The 24130-nt window shown below is 35.2% G+C and overlaps 1 protein-coding gene across 8 annotated transcripts in view; it reads right to left on the minus strand.

Moving 5' to 3' along the window:
* Window positions 1-13227, minus strand: part of MGT10 (magnesium (Mg) transporter 10) — a 36465-nt gene extending 23238 nt beyond the window's left edge. For 4 of the 8 annotated variants that reach the window (XR_015816978.1, XR_015816976.1, XM_088213316.1 and 1 more), the window contains exons 1-5: window positions 12734-13227; window positions 11898-11970; window positions 2072-2142; window positions 1731-1816; window positions 1537-1627 (exon numbers count right to left, since the gene is read on the minus strand). Coding sequence is in view for 6 of the 8 variants with exons in the window: in XM_088213316.1 (XP_088069442.1) it covers window positions 1537-1627; window positions 1731-1816; window positions 2072-2142; window positions 11898-11970; window positions 12734-13108 (696 nt within the window). In the remaining 2 variants the exon portion in view is untranslated. The remainder of the gene's footprint in view (window positions 1-1536; window positions 1628-1730; window positions 1817-2071; window positions 2143-11897; window positions 11971-12733) is intronic. The other 4 variants (XM_088213315.1, XM_088213313.1, XM_088213311.1 and 1 more) reach the window with 2 other exon arrangements.
* Window positions 13228-24130: the final 10903 nt, after the last annotated feature.

The raw sequence follows: 24130 nt of genomic DNA on the forward strand, positions 1-24130 counted from the left end.
GAAGAGAGTGTCTGCTTAAACATCCCGGTAGTTAATTTTGACTGTGCTAAGTAGTTTCAGGAAAATTCTTCAAAAAATGTGGTTTGAGGAAAGACTGAGTTTGGAGGTCAGCAAGTGGCAACAAATTCAAAAAAGTTCCTGGTCATTCAGAAAGTATGAAGTCAAAAAGCATTATATCATAATGTTTAATTCCATACTCAGAACCAGAGGGTGGCGGGGGAGGAAAAGAGAGATGAAAAATTGGTATTTCTTTGACAGTGGATAGCTTTTGATCATAATAAATAGAAATGGTACGTATTTAGTTCCAATACGGCATGTCATATGCATGTGATGCTAATAATTTTTAGATAAAATGTGGTCTAAGATGATGTACTCTTAAACCAAGGAATCCCAATAACAGGCTCTCTCAAGCCTCAATAAAACTAGGATGGAGTTATCTTCTTCTATTTTTTTGAAAGAAAAAGTATAATATATTATAAGTATCAAGGGACACAACTCATATACAAAAATATACATATCAGTTAAAATTTCAATCAACTTTCCTAATTCCTCACAAAAATAAAGAAGATGATCCTTAATCAAAAAGCCTAGGGTTTGGAATTAGGTATTCTTAATACCATCAACAAAACACAATTCTGTACCTTTGAAATCTCCCCAATTTCTCTCTTTTGATTTAACCCAAGAAGTAGCCGAGAGGATAAGACCTAATTGTATTTCATTTTTTACTTAGATGGATGGGATCTGTTTGGAGTGAGGTTTTGAGACTTTGGGTGTTGAAATTTTTGGCTTTCATACCAACTGGTGTTGGATAAATTAAGGTTAATTTGTCCACCTGGAAATTCAAGAAAAAACCTAGATATCATATCTATCTATTTTTCTTAATTATCACAACTGAATTGATCGAATCACACCATCAAGATCGCGAGGAAATTCTTAGCATAATTTCTATTGACAAAAAAATGCTCTAAGAGAAGACTAAAGAGGTACTTCAATGGAGTAGCAATTAGGACCAAACTAAGAAAACTAATTAGTAAAATACTAATACTATCAAAAGTAGGTAAAGAAATATAACAAATTAGGAAAACATAAAATAATTCCTAAATAATATATTTTGTGAATAAGAGAAAATCCTAAATAATTAATTGCTACTATGCGCCATCTCAACAAGCATTAGCCGGATTTATGACAATAATATATTTTGTTTCTTTATTTAAATGTCTAGACATTTTATCCCCTTTCTTACATAAATAGAGAGCATTAAGTTTCATACCATTCATCAATTGCTTCTGAGAAGTACTTACTGCAACTCAGACAATAGGGAGGAGTGTGGATACCAGCTACCTTATCACAACCCAAACCATCTTTACTAATCCCACTCTTTCTCATCTGTCCAAAACTAAAAACCTCCGTCCCAGAGTCCTAATTCTGTCCCTCTAATATAGACGTGCAATAGTAACTGAAGTTTAATTATAATTAATTTTAGACCGCTGCTACTATGAGGAAATAACCACCATGTTTCAACAAGTAAAAGCTAACCTCAAGCTCGAATGGCATGCATGGCCCTCCATTTGTATTTCTGGGGTTCAGTCGAGGCAGCAATGAATCTAGAAAAGCTTTTCCTCCTTTCCTACAATTAGCAAATGAGATCAAGTTCAGTTTTGCAAAGAAAGTATATAAACAATTAATAAAATTTGTTTAAACAAAAAGAAAAAGATTAAAATTAGGAATACCGATTATAATCAAAGATAAGTACACGCTCTTGCATCGCTATTGCTCGTAAGGATCCCAAGTTTAGCAGAATGGCATGCTCACGAACCTACAATTAGAACAAGAGTTGGTTGTAATTAGAGTAGCAAGCAACATAAAATGATGGTTGTGAGTTTGAAACTGATATGGATGGGATAAAACTAATTCGTAGGTTTCTAATACAAGTAAACATATCCTAATACAAGTGTGTGATACACTAATATACATTATCATAGGCAAAACATATCCTAATACAAGTAAACAGTAGAGAATATAAAATCAACAAACACTACAATGAAATGGTATAAGGAAGTTGGAAGAACACCAGCAAAGAGGGCATTGAGTTTGTCAGAAACAAAGATGGATCAACAGTCCGGATATCCCTTGGACGAAGACCTGATGAGAAGAATTTTATTAGAGATAAAGCGTAAAACATTGATGATGCATCACCAAATTTCTGAATCCTAATGTGTGTCTATAAGTGTGTGATACCACCCCAAATAGATCCGAATGATGTAAAAACATGGAAAGACAAATTGATATGGCAGTCATAAACATGTATGGACATGGATGACCATTAAAACAATTGCAAAAGAAAATCAAAATAGAATTATATACACACAGTATGCCTGCAAATTATTTATAAAAAGATAAACATAATAAGATATAATCACTATATACAACTAGATCTTAGTTCTTCTACTTAAAATAGAACTTGTTATAAACTGTTGAAGAACAAAATGATGTAAATATTATTGAATAGCAAGATCCTATATCTACACAACTTTAAGTATAAGTAAGGAAACCCTAAAATTACTTACGTAGCAGTATTTTACTATTATACGTATACCCTTGTATCTAAATTACACATATACACTTTCCAATACCCTCCTCAAACTAGAGAATAGACATTGTTCATTCCCATCTTAGCAATGATAGTCTAGAACGTTGAATTGTTCAAATCCTTAATACATATATCTGCAACTTAAGATTAGGTACATATGCATGATGTACATATTAAATCGCTATCTAGCTTCTCTTTGATAAAACATCTGTCAATTTCAATACAGTTTATCCTGTCATGCTATACTGGATTATGAGCAATACTGATTCTTAACTTGTTGTCATGATAGAGTCTCATTGGACCATCTAACTTATCCTTAGATCTTTTAGAATCTTCAACCATAGCAACTCACAGACTCCTTGAGCCACTATCCAAAATTATGATTCACACTACATCTTGTCATCGTATTCTGTTTCTTACTTCTCTATGTGATTAAATTTTCTTGAAGGAGTGTGCAATAGCCTGCAATGGATCTTCTATCCATTAATAATTCAGGAGTAACATATTATTCTTTCTGAACATGAAGTCCTTTACTAGCGTTCCCTTCAGATAAGGTAGCACTTAGTATGTTGTATGTAAATATATTTTCTTTGAGATTGTGTACAAACTGACTTATTGCATTTACTGCATAAATAATATCTGGTCTTATATGTGATAGATAAGTCTCACACCTAGTCTCTAGTAAATATTTTTATTGACGGCTATTTCTTCCTCTATTATCCCAGTTTATAGTTGGGATCACTTGGTGTTCTAGCAAATTTTTACGTCAGCTCTTTAATTTCGAGCTCTTTGGCTAAGGCACTACTTGAGCAATATTCTTTCTTTTTTATCATCACTTATCACAATAATGACTGTAACTACCCCTGAATCTAAGCGCTTGATATCCTTATTGACAATTGTTTCTTCCTCTACTAATCCTAGTTTATGGTGAGATCATTTAGTGTGCTAATAGATTTTTATGTCAGCTCTTTAATTTCGAGCTCTTTGGCTAAGACACTATTTGAGCACTGTTCTTTCTTTTTCATCATCACTTGTCACAATAATGACATCGACATACACAAAAAGAGTTGTAACTCCCCCTGAATCTAAGTGCTTAATAAATAAACTATGGTTTCCATGACTTCATATATATCCCTTTGCCAAAATCATCTTTATAAACCTTTAAAACTGTGTGCTGGTGATTGTTTGAGCTCTTAAAGAGCCTTTCTTAATTTGCAAACTTTATTTACTTCTATATTTTTTGTGAATTCTGGTGGATTTCATATAAATTTTCACTTGAAGGTCTCAATGTAGGAAAATATTTTTCATATCAAATTGTTAAATTTGGGAAGTACAGTCGACAATTAGAGACAATAGGACTCAGACTCTGTCCATCTTGGTAGGAGATGCAACGGCCTACCAATAGTCTATCTCATAAGTTTGTATATATCCCTTAACCATTAATCTTGCTTTGTGTCTCTCTATAGCATCATCAGAATTGTACTTTATTGTAAATATTCATTTGCATTCCACAGGTCTCTTTACATTAGGTAGGTCCACCACTTCCCATGTTTGGTTTTCTTTTAATGCTTCCATTTCAACATTCATAACATTTTTTTATTTTCCACATGATAATGTTTCAGATACTGCATTACGAATATTCATTGTACGCAAGCTCATGAGAAATTTTTTCTAAGATAGAAAATACCTGTCAAATGACATAATTTAAAATCAAAGAGAGTGGGTGTTTTGTGCATTTCCTAATCTCCTTTCAGATTGTAATAGGTGTATTAGTATAAAAGGAAAAATATTTTCAAAAGTTACCTCATTCCTAGAACTTGATTCAAATGCTTGAACTTACGTTGGTTCAAGATCCACAAGCTTCCTTTTTAAATAGACCAAAGAGAATCTTAGGTCATGTACAATTACTGGTGTAAATTCATTATTCGAGTTTTGGGATAACTGAGGAGAGGCATCTTTTGGTGGTGTAGAAGGTGGAGGCTGTGGTGTAAATGCAATGGAATATCAAATAAAAAAAGTCTCTATCTTTAGATATTGGCTGTCCTTGAAGATAAGATTAACTGAAGTAGGATCTAGTTTCAACAAATGCTACATTCACAAATACATAACTTTTTTTGTGAGAAGATGGTATCATTTATACCCTTTTTGTGTGGACAAGTATCCCACAAGCACACACTTTATGGCTTTGGGTCAAGTTTCTATTTGATGTTAATGTATTCTTATCAAACTATGATTTCAAATATTGAACATATCCAACTTCTACTATTGGTCTCTCTTAAACATGGCTCCACTTTCTTTCCTCTTGAACTCTTGCTTTCATTTTTTTTTTTTTTTGAAATAAAAAAATAAAAAAGATATTATTCACAAAATGCTAAAAGGAGCATCACCCATATACAAAACATTTACAATTGTATTGAAATATCAATGACATGCCCAAAATCTTCCATCCTAACAATGTCATGACCTAATAAGATAGATCCAAAATAGTGTAACTATCTATCTTTAAGCATACTATTCTCCACCTTTTTACTATCAAAAGCCCTATTATTTCTTTCCTTATATAAGACCCAAAAAATAGTCAAATGAATAATCTTTACATAATCCTTTTTTCACATAACCTAGATGCCCTTATGGGGTAAGTCTTTAGAAGAGAAATGGAATGGGAAGGGAAGAGTTTCATAATTGTATTACTTTGAAGATAAGATATGACCATGGGTAGTGGGTTTGACAAGAAACCTCAATAATTGAGAGATACGTGAGTGCATCAGCTTGATGTTATTGACACATGTGGGCCCATCAAAAGCTTGAATGAGCCTATGTGAAAGATCAACGCAGGGGTGTCTTCCGGTTAAGTCCTATTATGCCCTTTTGACAGGGAGTGATAGGAATGAGGATGACTTCTCCTGAAACCTAATTTGGAAGATTAAATCTTCATCAAGAATGGCTTTTTTTACTTGGGAGGTGGCAAGAGGTTGTATCTTAACTCTTGACAACCTCATTAAAAAAGGTAGGTGATTGTAAATGGGTGCTACATGTGCAAAGTAGTGGCAAAGACAACTACCCATCTGCTGTTTTCATGCCCGAAGTCCTACAGAAAGTGGAGTTTGGCTCATGGTTCGTTACGGATTAGTTGGGTTTGTGGCTAATACAGTCAAGATGAACTTTGGGCATGGCTTGGTATTCGTAATGCTAAGGATTACAATAGACAGCTTAGTCTTATCTCTTTGGCTATGTTTGGGCTATTTCGAGAGTAAGGAATAAGAGACCCTTCGAGGGTATTGTTTTATCTTTTGATTGCATAAAGGATATGTGATTCCAAATTTTAGACTTTTTTATTAAAGATTATCCACTTTATCCTTGGAAGAACTTAGGGGACCTTATTGATATTTTTATTGACGTATAAATACTTTTATATACAGGTTACATTCCTTGATGCCTTCAATACTATACTTTTCTACTTAAAAAAAAATGCAAAAGATAATTAGTACCGACAAAGAAGATAGATGATGATGATGAATTTAAGAAGGTTAATAGCTATTCTCTTTATGTTCATTCTTCTTATTATTGTTTTATCTAAGTTACCTTGTTTAGATAGTTACTCTCTATAAAAATCTTTGATCTTTAATTTCCTCTAGCCTATATTTATTCTTTTGTTTCTCACCTAAATTTTCTCTATTTCTCAACTTTCCGTAAGACAACTTAGTTTCCTCGTTACTCATCATACATCAGTTCGTATTAGAGTCCCTACCTTCTATTAATTTTAGACTATTATAGTTCAACTTCTATCCCTACTGTCTGTCACTTTTTTTTGAGATAAAAGTGTAATAGGTATATTGATGTGCCGATGCTAAGGAGGCGCCACTCATGTACAAAAAATTTACAAGTCAATAAGCATATCTATAATGGAACCAAAATCATTAGAGTTAACAAGGTTATGTTCCAGAATAATGAAACCAGAATAGTGAAACCATCTATTTTTTATGTTGCCAAAAACATATTCTTTCCATTCAAAACCTGAATATGGTAAGAGGGATAAGTCTGAAGTTCTTATCTCTCTTGCACAATATTTTCAAGCATTCAGTTCATCTTTGATGGAACCAGTCATGACCCAGCAAATACCCAGGAGCCCATAGACCATGGTCTATAGATTGTAAATGGTCAGACACCAAAGCAAAAGGTGGTTGCACGATTCAGCATTATTCTTGCAAATGAAGCACCTGTTCGTTAGGATAATACCTCTTTTCATGAGATTGTCAATAGTCAATATGCGTTCTTTCGTCACTTCCCAAACAAAGAAGGATATTCTAGGAGGTGTATTAACTTTCCAAATTATTTTTGTAGGAAAATCCATTCTCTTTAATCTTCTGTGACCATCTAGGTAGTTATAAAAGGTAGAAGGTGTCATTTTTATTCAAATATCAGAGCATTTATCATTTTTGTCGTTGAGCCGAATGGTGGCCAAAAACAGCAGCAAGTTTTCATATTCTTCAATTTCCCAATCTTGGAGGTTCCCATTAACCACAATATTCCAACCATTACTTCCCGTCACTTTTACAATTGCAAAATTTTCCACCACATCCAATGGAAAAAAAGAAAAGTTTTCTATCCTGAAAAAGAAAATGAATCTAACAAAAAAAAGAAACACTTACACTCAAAATCAGTATATTCAGTCAACTTTGGAGGCTAATGAAAAGAACTTCTATCTTATGTTTGTCATATGATGAGAAAAACTTTTATTTGATAAATCTAATTGTAATGGTCCGGAACTTTAAAAAAAAATAAAATTATAAATTAAATGCAAAAACGAAACAATAGGGTTTAGGATTCACATTTTTTATACAAGAATTTATAATACTCAATAGGGTTACGGGAATAACTCTCTAAAAAAATAAACAAAATTAAGAAAATAAATAAAAGGCAATATACTGAATATTTTAGAACGATTTTCACTACTTTTTGAAGAGAATTCGAGTGGTAAACTATTCACAACCCTCTTATTGATCGGCATCTGAGTCTTAATTTTCTTGATCTGAAATAATCAATGAAATGGTGAACGACACTAATCCAGTAAAAATATCACACTACTCACCGATACAAAAACTGAAAATTGGTAAAAATCACAAAAACAACCAATGGAGCTCTTGATTTAGGTAAATTCATTTCATAAGAAAAAAATTACTTATTGCATATATTTACTATTGCGAGATTTTCAAAATCGATCTATAGAGATACAATAATTCAAATAACATTCCAGTCTCATTTTCAAGTGAGCAAAAACAATCACTTTCTCTTTTTATTTGCCTACTGGTATTCCTGAAGGCCCATAAGGATATCCTGCTACACGTGAAGTAACATTCAATATTGTCAACTAACCGGCCGTCCCCATACTCCGTCCGGTATGAGCACCAAAATATATCATCCCTCAATACCCCGTCCGGTATGAGAATGAATCGGGTCGTCTCCATACCCTGTCCGATATGAACGCCAAAAATACCAATCATCGATACTCCATCTGATATGAGGTAACATTCACGGTAGGGTTCCCTATGTACCCGATTCGTCCACTATCTCTCAAAATATTCAGTGAGGCTACTATTCATTAATTCACATGACTAATCAATTTTCTATTTGCACATTAATTATCAATTTCACAAATTAACAGTAATTCACGCAAGACAAGCAATATATATATAAAAGAAGCATAATTGAATTAATTAATTATTCCAGTATATCATCATGTATTTAAAACTGTAAATTCAACCATCAATTAAACATGATAATAAATAAATGACTAACCGATTTCCGCCTCAATTGGTAATCTGTAATTATTCTCAAAATTTTTTAAATTATACAAAATACCATATTATCAATTATTAAACTTCAATTTCATAACAGAGAATAAGATGAGAGATTCTTACCCGAATCGGTGTCCGAAATACCGAACTTTAAGTTACGCCTACTGGCGGTTCTCGGATTTCCTGAATGTTCTTAGGATATTAAAACACGCTTTATGTACCTAAAAATACCCCAAAAAACCTAAAATTGGTGATAAAAACTTTTACCGACCAATTTTGAAATTCCGGCATGGCGGCACCGCCATGCTTTGGCGACGGCACCGCCGCCTGCGGCAGTTTGCCTCGAACTGGCCGTTTTCGGCCAGTTTTTACCGATTTCGTCCAATTTTAAACCCATCTCTGCGAAAAAACACGTTAGGGGCTTCGGTTGGCCGAAAAAAGTCGAAAAACAAAAATTTACCGACGGTGGAATTTTCCGGTGCTGCAGCTCCGCCAGCTCACCTTCGCGGCTAGGTGTTTTTTTCCGGTCAACTTGTAGAAAATAGAACAGTGAACACAATGGTGGAAAAATCGCACGAAACGAAAAACAGGAAGAGGTTCATCATAAGTGGTTTTAGATTTTTGCCCACGATTTTCAGCTCATCCGCTGTTTTTTTTGCTCCAATTTGAACATGAGGATATTTATAATCAAATTCCGAGCAAATAGGATAATTTTTATCTTTTTTGGTGGTCGGAGGTGGCTCCGATGCGGCAACAGGCGGTAGGCGGCGGTCAGCTCCCTTCTCCGGCGACTGGTTCTTCTTCTCCAGCGGGAGGTTGGCGACTAGTATTTAGGTTCGGTGTGATGCGATATATTTATATCCGTCTCCCTTAAATCTGTACCGTTCATCACGTTTGATCTCGACCGTCCGATTGCGTTTAAAGAGGAAATAAATCTGAACCGCTCATCGCGATTTGATCTCGATTGTACGATCGCGTTTAAAAAGGAAATGAATCTGTACCGTTCATCGCATTTAATCACGACCGTCCAATCGCGTCTGAGGAGGGAACGGATCCGGAATGTCCACACTCGTGGGAATGCTTCCAGGTCGTCCGATCGCGGGTACGCAGATTGCCAGCATGGCCTCCCGCATGGCACCGAGTTAGCGTGCCTTGCCACGCGATACGCTCCACTTCGTCGAGTCTGCTGACTGAGCGATTTTACGTGACGCAATTTTTCTTAATTTAATTTTGACCTCCAGTTTTCGATTTTTTTTTCAAAAACACCTTCCGAACCCAAATTTTCATCTTTTTTTTTCAAAAATTATTTTCAATTTCATCTTTAACCTATTTTTTCCTAATTTTACATTAAATAAAAATTTATAAATTTATAAACTATATTTTTATATATTTTTTTAAAACTTTAAAATTAATCCCGGGCCAAATTCTAAGCCTGGGTATTATACTAATGAAAAGAACTTCTATCCCTATTGTTAGTTAAATAATTTGTATAAAATAAACTTATACTCAGGAATAAAGAAAGCATGGGATATTCTGCAAAACTTAAAGACTTAGTTAAAAGTAAAGCTAACACTTCACATGAATTAAAAGATGAAACTACTTGAAGTTCTTTTCAAACCACTACCTCCAAGTCAGAGTATAATTTCATAATATAATTTTCTACTCAATAAATTTTTATAATTATTAGTATTTCGTGTTTTGAATTTATTTAAGTTTATTTAGATATTATAATATTTTAAATGCCTTGTAAGTTAAATTTTCTAAATATTATAGGAGTTACAATCTTTTATATTTCCTTTTTATAATTTTTCTTATTAGTCCTAATTAATATTTATATACAAGCTAGTAACAACAAAGAAGATAAATAATGAGAAATTAAGACTTTCTTTGTTAAGATTTTATTTCATGTTATCTCTCTCCCTCTTCGTTCTTCTGGTTATTGTTCTAGCTAATCTCATTGATTCTACTTCTCCTTATATTTTTTCACCTTGACCTCTTATTTGCTCTTGCTTGTCTTTATTCTTCTATTTCTTACATAAACTTCCTCTATTTCTAAACTATCCACGAAGACAAGTTAATTTTTTCACTACTCGCCCTACATCAAAAGGTTTTCTTACTACTAAGGTAGATAGCTACATACTCATCTAGAAGTAACAAGAAAACATGGCAATATTGCTTTCCTATATTGATGATCTAATTCTCACTGCTTCTTCATATTCTCTTTTACAAATATTCTTAGCTGAGTTTAAGACTGAATGTTTTATGGTCAACTTTGGACTTCTTCATTACTTTCTCGGAGTGAAAGTCCCACCTAATGTTGATAGTTTATTCTTGAATCAAACTATTATGTTGAAAAATTACTCAACATGGCGGGATGGGAAAACTGCTTATCCATCTCAAGACTAGCAGTTTCCCATGGTCAATTAGGAAAGGGTGTAGTACTCTTTACCTTGATCCCACCTTCTAAAGGAGCATTGTTGGCGGTGCCCTTCAATACTTGACTTTTACAAGACCTAATTTCTTGTTCGCAGCAAATCATGTTTGTTAGTAGATGCATGAGCCACGGAATAATCACCATCAGGCTGGCAAAAGAATTCTTAGGAATATTAAGTGCACTCTCACATATGATATTTAATTATTCGTGACTCTTCTTTTGAATTTGCTTGGTTATCTAGATGTTGATTAGGCTGATTGCACTGCTACAAGATATCAACTATAGGCTATTGTGTTTGTATTGGCTCAAATTTAATCTCTTGTATTGCTAAGAAGCAAACAACAGTTCTTCGCTCTGGTGTTAAGGCCAAATGTCATCTCTGATAATTTCTAGGCTGTTGAATATGTCACCAGAGCTACATGTCATTCAATAAATCCTCCGGTCTGTGGTGATAAAGCTAGCACTACCTATATGACTTCTAATCCAATTCAACACACTTGTCCAAAGTACATTAAACTTGATATCCACTTTATTCGGGAAAAAAGGTTCAATTTGGAGCTCTAACTGTATGTTATGTTTGAAGTCAAGATGAGTTAGCTAATACTTGTACAAAAGAGCTCAATGCAAATCGCTTCAATTCTTTATGGTTCAATTCAATACATCTTACTACGCATAGTTTGTGAGCGAGTAAAGAGATAACTAACGTAATATATTTAACCATTTGTATGTAAAAATTTCTTAGTTCTTCTACTTCTGATATAGCTTGTCATTAGATTTGTAATATACTTATTGTACATATGCTGTAAATAGCACCATATAATACATGAATACACATGAGACGATTTATTCATAAATTATCCGGTTTAAACAAAGAAGATGGACATAGATAGGGATCCAAGTGACATAGATGAGAAAAGAGAGCAAAAGACTAGGCAAATATAAGTTGTTTGTTTCTACAATCCAGAGTCAGCAAGAAGGTATATGAAGATAAAAAGAATAAAATTGAAAACTAGCAAAGACAATGTTACTACTAGTATAAGAAGAATATCTTCACTAGTCTAAAAAGCATTTTACTCACCACTTGACTTCAATAATTGGCGTCTGTTAATCTTCCTGTTAGATACCATCCCATTGGACTTGACTTCAACCACCTAGAGAGAGAGACAAACAGAGAGAATAAACAATTCATACAAGTAACAATAATCAGGTAGGCTGTGGCAACCATATCGGAGAAGTAACTACTGAATAACCATAGCATTTTTCTGAATTTGTTGTACGGATAAGCAATAGAGGATAATAATTAAACAAGTTGCACAATCAGCTCAGCAGCATGAGAGACAGTGTAGGCTCCTCAAGAGAAGAAATATACAATACACCACTAGATGACTCACGAGATTCACAAGATGCCAGGATACAGAGAACATGAGCCTTTTTGAGGAACAACAATAGAAAAGTTACAGAGAACATGAGCCTTTTTAATGGAACAACAATAGAAAAGTTTGACAATTCTCTTGTTGTTTCTAGATAAGCATTGTTCCATTTATCGTCTTTAAAATGTGAAACACAAGTGCATTACAAAGTGACTCAGCGAAGTCAACCAGAAAGAAGCTTTTACTTGCGTTTTATATATTATAATTTCAACCCTTACGTAAACCAGAAAATTAAATATGAAGCGGACATAGATTCAAGCCAAAAACAAAATTCACACTCCACTCAGTTTCCACTTCCTCCCCAATGTAAATGCACGAAAGCCCCAAGAAGAACACAAATCACATTGTAAGAAGCAACCACTTATGAACATCAAAGAAGAAGCATTGAAGTAAAACAAACAATTTATAGTTTTCACGTTCTTTTCTACAAAATTTTCAGCAATTTCCGTTAAAAAGAAAACAAAGACAAACAAAAGTAGAAGACCTCATAAACCGGTTCCCGAATTCCTAGGGAGAGAAAATCGCTCGAAGATGACAAGGCAGTACTCTGCGTTGGGACAGGGCGCACCTTCGCGTCCTCTCTCCCTCCGGCATCGCCGCCGTTGGTTAGGGTTTCGGTTTCACTCCATTGATCCTCTTCTGTCGATGATCCAGCCAAGCATTTCACTCGGGACGATACCTTGAACGCAATTGGGTACAGAGGAATCTTGCTTGTTTCCAAAGAGATGAGACAGGACGAAGAAGGTAGCCATGAGGACGCAATGACTAGGCAGTGAGTAGCTGGAGCTGGAGATGGAGAGTGAAACGAGAACTGCAAAAGATTATTAGGAAAAGAAGAATGATAGGAAGCGAACGCCATATTCGGTGGCAAGGTCGGTCATGGAGAGAAGTGAATGGGTTTTTAGACGATAGAAAAGGAATAGAGTTTTCCGATTGGATAATTTATCTTTTTCAGATTCTACGCGTAACAAATGTTTGATAAAATAATTAAGAAAATAGTAGTTGACAGTTATATTTGTGGCTCCCGATTGCTTTTGAAAGCATAGATGCACCGGACACGTGTAGTAAAGTGGTTTTAGAAACCAGGCCAACTCTCCGGGGCGAAAATTTATAAGAAATTATTTTTTATTAAATTGACGTAATATAATTTCAGAAAATTTTTATAACTATATAAAAAATATAAATATTATTTTATGTAAATAAAAAGTATATAAAAATAAAAAATAAAAAAAAAGTTCTAATAAAAGGGTAAGAAAGTTATTATATATAAATTTAATAGAATTATCACAATGTTCTCTATTTAAAATGGATTAAAAAATTATATGTTATAATCAAATAATTTAAACACATATAACTTTTTGTTTCCAATTTCATCGAGAAAATCAAAGTATAATGTTATTATTAAAGATAAATTAATATATTTGTTAAAAAATTGTAACAGTAAAGAATAATCAATCTTAAAATTATCAACTTAAAAGCATAAATTATATATGTATAGTATATCATATCTTAATTTTTCTTGTCATAGCTTACCTTTGTAAAAGATTTGCAGGATGAATGAGATAGGATGAAAAAATGTAGAGTCAACAATTTATGTAGTGCATAATTTTAAAATATGTAGTTAACTAAAAATTAAATTTTATTTTTTTATTTAAAATTTTTAAAATGAATAATTGTTATATATATAATCAACTAATTTTTTTTATATTTAAAAATTATTTACCACATAATTTATAGCTAATTAAAAATTAAAATTTATTTTTATACTTAAAAATTTAAATAGATAACTATTATATGTATTGTTATATTAAGTAAATAAATTATTTTATATATTATTATGTTAATTTCATTTTTGTTTTTTAAAAATTATTTGGTGTATAATTTTTAGCTAACTAAAAATAAAATTCTCTTTTTATATTGTAACAATTTAAATAAATATATTTATATGTATTTTGGCATTAAATAGAAAAGCATTTCAAAAAATAAAGAATTGAGACATAGTGTTTTTTGTTTTAGTTTTATATATAACAAATTAGATTGAATTTCAATAATTTTTTAATTTTTTTTAAATCTTACTTTAATTAGTAAATAATTTTTAATGCCTTTTCTAAAAATTTTAAAAAGTATTAGTTAATGTAAAGATCCGAAAATAGCAAAATAAAGTAATATTGAAATTTATAAATTAGCAAAAGCAGTTTAAAGTTTAGGGTTACATTCCTTACACAGTTTACTTAAAAACACTCAATATGTCTACGAGAATGCTCCTAAAGAACATAAATAAAAAAGAATAATAAAGAAAACTAATGTAATCAACTTTTTCTTGAAATTGGAAAAACATATAAGCAATCTTCTAGCTAATTTTTTTACTATTCAGGATTCAGATCTTGGTCGTCCTGATCTGAAATAGTTAACAATAAAAGAGTTAGCTACATTAACTCAGTAAAAAAATCAATATCTTACCACTGATATGGAAAATCAAAACTTTGTAAAAATCGTAAAATAACCAATGGAGATCATTTTTAAATAAAACTCATTTAACTGAAAATGTTAATTTCATTAACTCATATGTAAGTTCCTAAATGTCATTTATGAAAATAAGATTTATAATAGTGATCTACACTACGCCTTCTAAAAGACATATAACAATTGACCTTTCATTATTCCCCAAAGCTGGGTTCCAATCTTATTCACCTTTATCATTTTAATTTGCCTACCGATGTTGGTGGGATTCCATAGGAGTCCCTACTATACGTGGACCAAATATTTATTTTATTAATCAAATGGTCGTCCCTATAACGGACCCGGAAATTCCAAATGAAATGTATATTAAAGATATCAAATGCGTAAGCGAAGTCAAAAATTTGATTAACATCCCTTACACTAAAACCAAAAACGTGCTCACAATATAAAAGATCAAACTACCTAAAGGAGAAACTTGAAAGTAAAAGCTACGAATATGACTGTGGAGTCTTTAGGCGTCCCCTTCGTCGTCCTCCTGCGGAACCGGCTCGGGAACAATGTCTTCCTGATCTGAAATGATTAAATAAGGAATGAGCTACACTAGCCCAGTAAAGACATCACGATATCTCACCGTCACGGAGACAAAGGTGGGTAGAAAACACAAAAAGACTAATGGAGCATAATTTACAAAAAATCCTTTTATCAATAATAAAACCCTTACCATTCACTTACCTCGGTGAAATTCATAAAAATAATATACGAAAGCAATAACATCATCATCATCATGAAATCATATATAAACTGTATGACATAATACTTATCAACCCTTTCGTAATTCAATCGTTACACAACATATTTTCCTCATTTAGCAGCCCACTAGTATCCATGGGGATCCATAGGGGTCCTGCTACCCGTTAACCCTTAACACTTAAAATCATATTCCAGGGCCGTCCCCATACCCCGTTCGGTATGGGCGCCAAACCATAGACCTCATTACCTCGTCCGGTATGAGGGTGAAACGGGTCGTCTCCATACCCCGTCCGGTATGGGTGCCAAAACACATAAGATCTCCATACCCCGTCCGGTATGAGAGACCAAAATCCCGGTAGGGTTCCCTACAGACCCGGTCCGTCCACCATCTCCCAGGATATCTAGTCAGGCTGTCCACATCATTCGTTTGCCAATTCACATAACTTTTTATCCCTTTTTCTTTATTCACAATCATCAAATCACACACAAACAAGCAAAACGATAATTTATGCCAAACAGACAACATACAGCATCAATATCCCAGTCATTCAATCCATAATTAATAAAACCGTAAAATATGCACACGAAACTATAAAATAGAAACATCGAACCTCATGCTGCATTTAAAACTGTAAAACAGGCCAAATAACAGTTAACCGACAAACACACTAGACTCGGGCTCCATTAGCGACGTTAAGCAATTTCACACATTCGTTGATTCATGGAATACCGTTTTATCATTTATTGAACTTTAATACCGTGATAGGAGATAGGGTGAGGGGTCCTTACACGTTTCGGGGTCCTTACACGTTTCGGGGTCCGAACACGGCTTCACAGTGCGCCTACAAGCTGTCCCTAATTTTCCCTGAATTTTTCCCGGGGAACTGAAACGCACTACTGGTACCTGCACGTGTTCCACAAAATCCGAAATTAGGCCCAGGGCCCCTTTCGGCCAATATCGCATTTCCGTCACGGCGGCGATTCGCCTCGGTTTGGCCATTTTCGGCCGTTTTCGGTCGAATTCGGCGACACTTGCATCGATCCTTACGATTAAACAACTCTAGGGCCCTCAGGGGGCCAAAAAATTACTGAAAACTGAAGCTTACCGGCGGCGGTGCTCTCGGGTGCGGCGGCTCTCCGGTGAAGTTCGTGTTTTGGTGATTCGGCTCCGATCAACCTGTAGAGAAAAGAATGGTGATCACGGTGATATAAAAATTTCATTAAACGGAGGCCGGGAAGGGCCTCATCGGAGGCAAAAACCGAGGAGGGGCGCGGCGGCGCCGCTGGGCTTCGGCCGTATTTTTCGGTCGTTTGGCCGGGATTTTGGCTCCGATTTGACCACAGGGGAAATCAACGTGGAAAAATGAGTTGGGGGTATGAAATTTACCTTGATCGGCGGTCAGAAATCCCTCCGGTGTGGCGGCGGGTGGCGGCGGCCGGCTTCTGGTTCGTCTTCTCCAGCGAGGGCAGGCGGCTAGGGTTTGTGGTCTGGTGTGGGGGTCTTATTTATACCCTTTTGCCTTTTGATCTCAGCCGTCCATTTTGATTTAATCTGGGCCTGCCGTTTTTGATTGAATCTAGGCCGTCCGTGCGATTGCATCTGGGTCGTTCGATCGCACGTTCGATCTGGGCCGTCCGATCGCGCATACGGGGATCGCCAACGTGGCCCGTCCCGGATCGACGTGGTCTTGCCACGTGGCAGGTCCCGGTTGGCCGAGACTGCTGACTGGGTCTGCTGACGTGGCTGCTGATTGCCCCCCCCCCCTTTTTTTTTTTTTTTCTTCTTCAATTTCCCGGACGCTACAGTCCTAATACCCTATCCAATAATGGGACGACCGTTACATTCCTTACACAGTTGCTTAAAAACACTCAATAAGATTGTTGGAATACCCTTTAAGAACATAAATGAAAAATAGTAATAAAGAAAACTAATGTGATCAACTTATGTTCGAAATGGAGAGACGAAGAGGTAACCTTCTAGTTAGTTTTCTTGTTATTCAGGATCCGAGTCTTGATCATCATGACATGAAATTGTTAATAATAAAGAAGTGAGTTACATTAACTCAGTAAGAATATCAATATCTTACTACTGATACGGAAAATCAAAGATTTTTAGAAATCATGAAACAACTAATGGAGTTCGTTTTTAAATAAAACTCATTTAACTGAAAACTTTATTTTTCTTAACTCATCTATAAGTTCCTAAATGTCATTTATGAAAATAAGAATCATAATAGTGATCTATATTGCGTACTCTAAAAGACATGTAACAATTAACATTTCATTATTCCTCATAGCTGGGTTCGAATCTTATTCACCTTTATCGTTTTAATTTTTCTACCGATGTCGCTGAGGTTCCATAGAAATCCCTACTATACGTAAACTGTAGTAATTGAGAAAAAAAAAGGAAAAAAAAGGGGGAAACAACGTCGTTTTGAGATGCAGGTGAGGTATAAATAGGAGAAGGGAAAGAAAAGAAAAAAAAAAGGAAAGAAAAAGAGGGAAAAAAATAGAAAAGAGAAAACCGAGAAGAGAGAGAGTAGGGAGGGAAAAGAAGGTTCGAGAAAGAGAGAGAGAGGAGCTGTAGCAGAGAGGAACGAAAAGGGATAGAGAAGAAGAAAGAGGACGGTGACAGTGCAATCAACGGGAGGAAGAAAGATGGAAATGGGAGGTACAATAATTTTAAGTTTCTTTTTAGTTGATGTGGATTTGAAAACTTGCCGTAGGTGGAGGAGTTGGTGTGAGTGTGAGTGGAGGTGTGCGGTGGAGACCGCGGAAGGAGAAAGAAGAAAAAGTGTGGCGTGGGAGAGAGGTCTGTGAGGGAGATGTGAGGTCGTGTGTGAGCGGGGGCGCATGAAGGAGACTAGGTCGCGGGAGGAAATAAAGGAAGGAGTGCGTGGTGTGTGAGTGTGGTCTGTGAGGGAGAGGAGATGTGGTGTGTGAGCGGGGGCGTATGGAGGAGACTAGGCCGCGGGAGGAGAGTGGAATGCAGTGTGTGTGAGTGTGGTCTGTGAGGGAGAGGAGATGTGGTGTGTGAGCGGGGGCGTATGGAGGAGGCTGGGTCACGGTACGAGAGAAAGGAAGGAGTACAGTGTGTGTGAGTGCGGGCTGTGAGGGAGAGGAGATGTTGTGTGTGAGTGGGGGCGTATGGAGGAGGCTAGGCTGCGGGAGGAGAGAAAGGAAGGAGTGCAGTGTGTGTGAGTACGGTCTGTGCAGGAGAGGAGATGTTGTGTGTGAGCAGGGGCGCATGGAGGAGGCTAGGCCGTGGGAGGAGATAAAGGAAGGAGTGTGGTGTGTGTGAAGCGGGTTGTGAGGGAGAGGAGTTGGTGAGTGTGAATAGAGGCATATAGAGGGGGGGCCGCGGGAGGAGAAAAAGGGAGATGTGTAGTGTGTGAGTGAGGTTCATGAAAAGGAAGAGCTGTTGTGTGAGTACGAATGGAGGTTTGCGGAAGGGACCACGAGAGGAGAGAGAGGTGATTTCGGGATTTGAAAGTGGAGTATCTAGAGTAGGTCGTGGAGAGGGAGAGAAGAAGGGATTTGGTGAGTGAGGTGGATATGTGTAAGGGAGGAAGTAGTGTGTGTGGAGGTAAAAAATTTGGGAGGAGGAAAAGGAGGTCGTAGACCGTGGGAATGAAGTGTCGGAATAGAGGTGTGGGGGTGTCTCTGTATAGGGAGAGGGGATGAGTGGTGTAGTTGTGTGGTGTGAGAGTATGGGCTGTATATAGGTTGGTATAGCTACTGGAAATGTGATAGTTGGCAAGGGAACGTTACAAGTGTGAGTGTGTTAAGTGTTAGCGCGTCTTATGCAAGGACATGATGATATTGTGTTGAGTTGGTAGCATTGGGGGACGCCGATATTGGTTATCGCTACCTAAAAAAAGTAAGTTGATCGCCGATAGTGGTGATGGTCGGGGGACTCCGACGGGAAGGGATTTGGTCGCCGATATTGGTGACGAAAAAAGATGGTATCTGTGTGTGTGTGTGTGGCCTATTAGGGGTCGAGAGGTAGGCGAGTTATTGGTGGTCACCGATGCTGGTGACGAGTGAGAATATTAGTACACTTGGGGTGACGTTGGGAGACGGTCACACATGGTATGCATGATATTTAAGATACTGGGGTACGTTTGGGTCCTGTGTAGTCCCATAATGATAATAAGGTAAGACTTAGGTTGGGTGATGGGGTACATATAGAAATATTGGGTTTCATATTTGTGCATATCATATTTGTAAACTTAATTTTTACTGTACTGAGTTATATGAACTCACTCTCTATTATTCACAAATGATGTAGGAATGGAATCGGGATCGAAGTTGTTGGTTCCCGAGCCTAGCGTATAGAGCAACAGAATAAGGATCTTTATTGACAGATTTAAATGTGTAAAAATTGGTAGTAGAGTAGATAGTATGTCTGTTGATAGTGTATACGGTTGTATTGCACGTGATGTTACATGTATGATTGCAGATCTATCTTGACTCTGAATAATAGATGGTGATAGTGTTTCTATGTGCATGATTGATTTGAAACGAAATCTCTGTGTTTGATCATGGATTTGTTATAAACTACGCCATTAGAAACAAAAAAAAAAGGGTGTTACACGAACCAAATATAATGGTCGTCCTTATACCTCGTCCGGTAATAGGTGCCTAAAACATACAACTGTCTCAATACCCCGTCTGGTATGAGCGTAATTAAAATAATTCTTAACTCCTTCCGGTATGGGACTAAAGGTAACGTCCACGATAGAGTTTACCCTATGTACCAAGTTCGTACACTCTTTCCCAAGTTACCTGATAAACCTTTTTTAGTTGACACAATTAATTTATGTATATACTCTCTTTTATTTACTATTTAGCCCAAAGGGTGAATATATCTATATCACAACTACATGAGTTCACATTTTAAGGTAAGTATATAAAATAAGAATGCATTATACCAATAGAAACATATTACACATAGAACTAGATAACAGACAAAACGTATAGGGGGTCTTATCGCGTTCGCTGTAGAATTCAGAACAAACATATCAAAATAAACAATACAGTGAACAAAATATTATAATAATAACTGTAAGAATATTAATTGCAATTAAGAACTCAAACAGATACAAACTGACCGGTTACTTATTCCATTGGCGACCTGTACTTTAATTAATTAGAGAATCGCATATTAACTAAATTTTTTGTTTATTTATCAGTTTAACTTCAATTTTACTGAAGAGGAAAAAAAGGTGAGAGATTCTTACCCTGGGTCAGTGTTTGGAATATTGCCTTTTTCACAACGCTTTCCGACAATTTCTAATTTATATATTTTTTGGGTTTCTCTGCTAAAATTAAAATTTAAGTCAAAATAACATGGAAATACGCAAAAAAGGCTAAAAAGGACAAAAATCTCACCGAGAGGTCGGTTTAGGGTTCTTACGCGGCAGTGCTGCCACGCTTCGCCATTAATTCCTCATTCTACGGCAGTTTCTCATCTCCGTTAGATCGTTTTTGGCCAATTCTTGATAAAAACCTATTTAAATCATGATTTAGGGTGTCTATCGGCGGGAAAAAAATGAAAAATCGAAGCTTACCAGTGGTTTTAGCTTTCCAGTGCGATGGCTCTGCCGAGCTCTGCCACTTTTTCCTCGTGGTCGCGGCTTTCCTTTGGCTACCCTGCATTGAAAATATGTTAAATGGCCTAGAGTCAAGAAACGAAAGGAACGGAAAAGGATTTCAGGTTCACCGGAGCATTTTTCAGTTTTGGGTGCGATGACTTAGTCAAGCTCCGCCCTTCGTTTATGGCTTTTTCTCGAGTTTCCTGCATCAAAAAGTGTTTTGGGTGGCTTAAAATGAAAAAACGGAACAAACGAGAGAAAATCTCACTTAGTGGCGTTGATTTAGGTCTCCGGTGTGGCGGCGCCGATGGCTGGCTTCTCCTCCGGCCGCCCTTCTTCTTTTTCTCCTGCGAGTAAGCGTGCGGCTAGGATTTTATGGGTCTTCTGAAGCGACGTTTAAATATCCCCCCTCCTCTCGATCTGGGTCATCTATCTGGGCTCGCGTGGACAAATTTCAACCGTCAAATCCCATTATTTGGGAAACAAATATGGGTCGTTCAATTGAAGGCACTCAGACCATTCGATCGCGCTTATCCAGGGAATTAATCTAGGCCATTCGCTCGTGCAGGAGAGGCTCTGAGCTGTTCAATCGGCTTGGCATGCAGATTGTCAATGTGGCTTCCTGCGTGAAATGTGTGCTACCATGTCCACCACGCGGCGCATGACAACTGGTCGTGCTACTGACATAGTTGTCCTACGTGGCCGCTTTTTTCCTTTTTTGCAATGTGGCCCCTCTTTTCAATTTTTCTTTTTAGATGGGTCCTCCCTTATTTTCAGTTTGATCTCTTCCTTTTGAAATTGTTTTTAAAACTATCCAAAATGCATATATTCCAAAAAAAGAAGTCTAAAAAATTAAAATTAAATATTTTATTATTATTATTAAAATTAATTTATGACATCCCGAGCTTAAATTCCGAGTTCGGGATGTTACAGTTAGTTTAACTAATTACTGAATGTTTATATAATCTTTCTAAAAAATTATGTGAAATATATAAATATATTTTATTTTCTTAAATACATATAATTGTAGTGAGTATTAAAGTAAATTATCAAATTAATTCATAAAATTTGGTATTTATTATATTTTAGTACTCGATGTTTTCTTTTATTTCAATTTGGCTTCACGTGTTTTCTACTTATTTTCAAACACCTGACTGTTTTTAATCTTTTAGTAGAAAAAATTAAAGTAGGTAAAATATATTTAAATACTTTGAGACAATAACCCAAAAAATGATATTAACTAATTAATTAAAATAATAAATTAATAGTAAAAAAAATGATATTAGTAATTTATTAATTTAATTAATCATTTAATGTTATTTTTGAGCTATTTTTTAAAAGCACTCAAAAATAATCTAATCATTTTAAATTTGGTTATTAGAAAAAAAAACTAAATATTTGAAACAAATAAAAAATATTATAAACTAAATTGTAATAAAAAAAATTAAGTAACAAATTAGAACAAGTAACAAATGTTGGATAGTAATTTATGTTAAGTAACAAATTAGAACAAGTAACAAATGTTGGATAGTAATTTATATTAAGTAACAAATTATAACAAGTAACAAATTTCAGATAGTAATTTACTTATTTGTCCTAAATATTTTTGTAAGGATCTAACATGTATTGTGATAAAAAAAATCTTTTTTTTACATCTCAATAATATTTCATCATAAATAATTTTACCAAATATTATGATTACTTCTTTTTATGATAATAAACATTTTAAGCACAAAAAGTTTTTTTCTCAAAACACTTGTTGAAAGCCTTAAAAATTGGTACCATATTGCTCTTAGTTAAACATGATAATGTTAGATATTAAAGAACAAAGGCTAAATTTAAAGAGTTTAGAGAATCGTTTTAGTAATTTGGCTTAAGTAAAGTGTAACGACCCCGAAAATTTTAAAAAGAAATGCATATAATAATTTGAGTGCGAAAGTGAAATAAAGGTTAAGGTTAATATCCCTTACACGATAACTCAAAAGTACTAACAAACATCACGGAACAAATTCTAAAAGAAATACGAAAAATAGAAAAAATAAAGGAAACTATAAAGTATCTAGCATATACTCGTATCCTTCTTGTAGATCTGACTCGGGAACCGGGTCCTCATGATCTGAAATTGTTAAATAAGGAGTGAGCTACACTATCCCAGTAAGGACATCACACTATATCGTCGTCATAGAAGCAAATGTTGGTAGAAAACCAAAAACAACCAATGGAGCACAAATTTTAAACCAATACATTCATTAAAAATAAAACTATTTTCTATTTTTCTCGCCATTGTAAAACTTGTGAAAACAACTTATAAAGACAATAACATCATGCAAATCATAATTTCATACATAATCAGTAACATAGAACATATCATAAATTCATATTTATTAACAATAACTAATCATCACCGTTTCTCGTTTCACCAGCCTACTAGTATCTATGGGGATCCATAGGGGTGTCCCCGCTACACGTGAACCATTTTTCTTAACAATCTTAATACTAGGACCGTCCCCATACCCGGTCCGGTATGAGCACCAAGACATTAAATCTCAATACCTCGTCCGGTATAAGGGTGAAACGGGTTGTCCCCATAACCCGTCCGGTATGAGCGCTAAATGACCAAGTCTCCATACTCCATCCGGTATGAGACAACGTTCATGGTAGAGTTCCCTATGAACCCGGTCCGTCCACCATCTCCTAGGATATCTAGTGATGCTATCATCTTACTCATTCATCATATCACATCTAATTCCTATTTGTCCTTAGTCTCCATTACCGATTCAAACATAAATACATAAACAAGAAATGTGCATCCAACAGTGCAATCATATCTTAGATTCCCGGCAGTGATACATGCATTTAAAATTATAGAATAGATAAACTATATACCATAATGTATTTAAACTGTAAAATAAATCAAACAGGAATCGACAGAGAATAATGTCTGGTTCGGGCTCCATTAGCAACCATAATTAATTATGCATATCTATTTAATTTATACAAAATATAGTATTATCATTTATTCAAACTTTAATTCTATGATATAAAATAGGGTGAGGGGTTCATACTTGATTCGA

This window comes from Carica papaya, chromosome 2 (assembly GCF_054855325.1).
Source record: "Carica papaya isolate Zhongbai chromosome 2, ASM5485532v1, whole genome shotgun sequence".
Lineage (NCBI taxonomy): Eukaryota > Viridiplantae > Streptophyta > Magnoliopsida > Brassicales > Caricaceae > Carica > Carica papaya.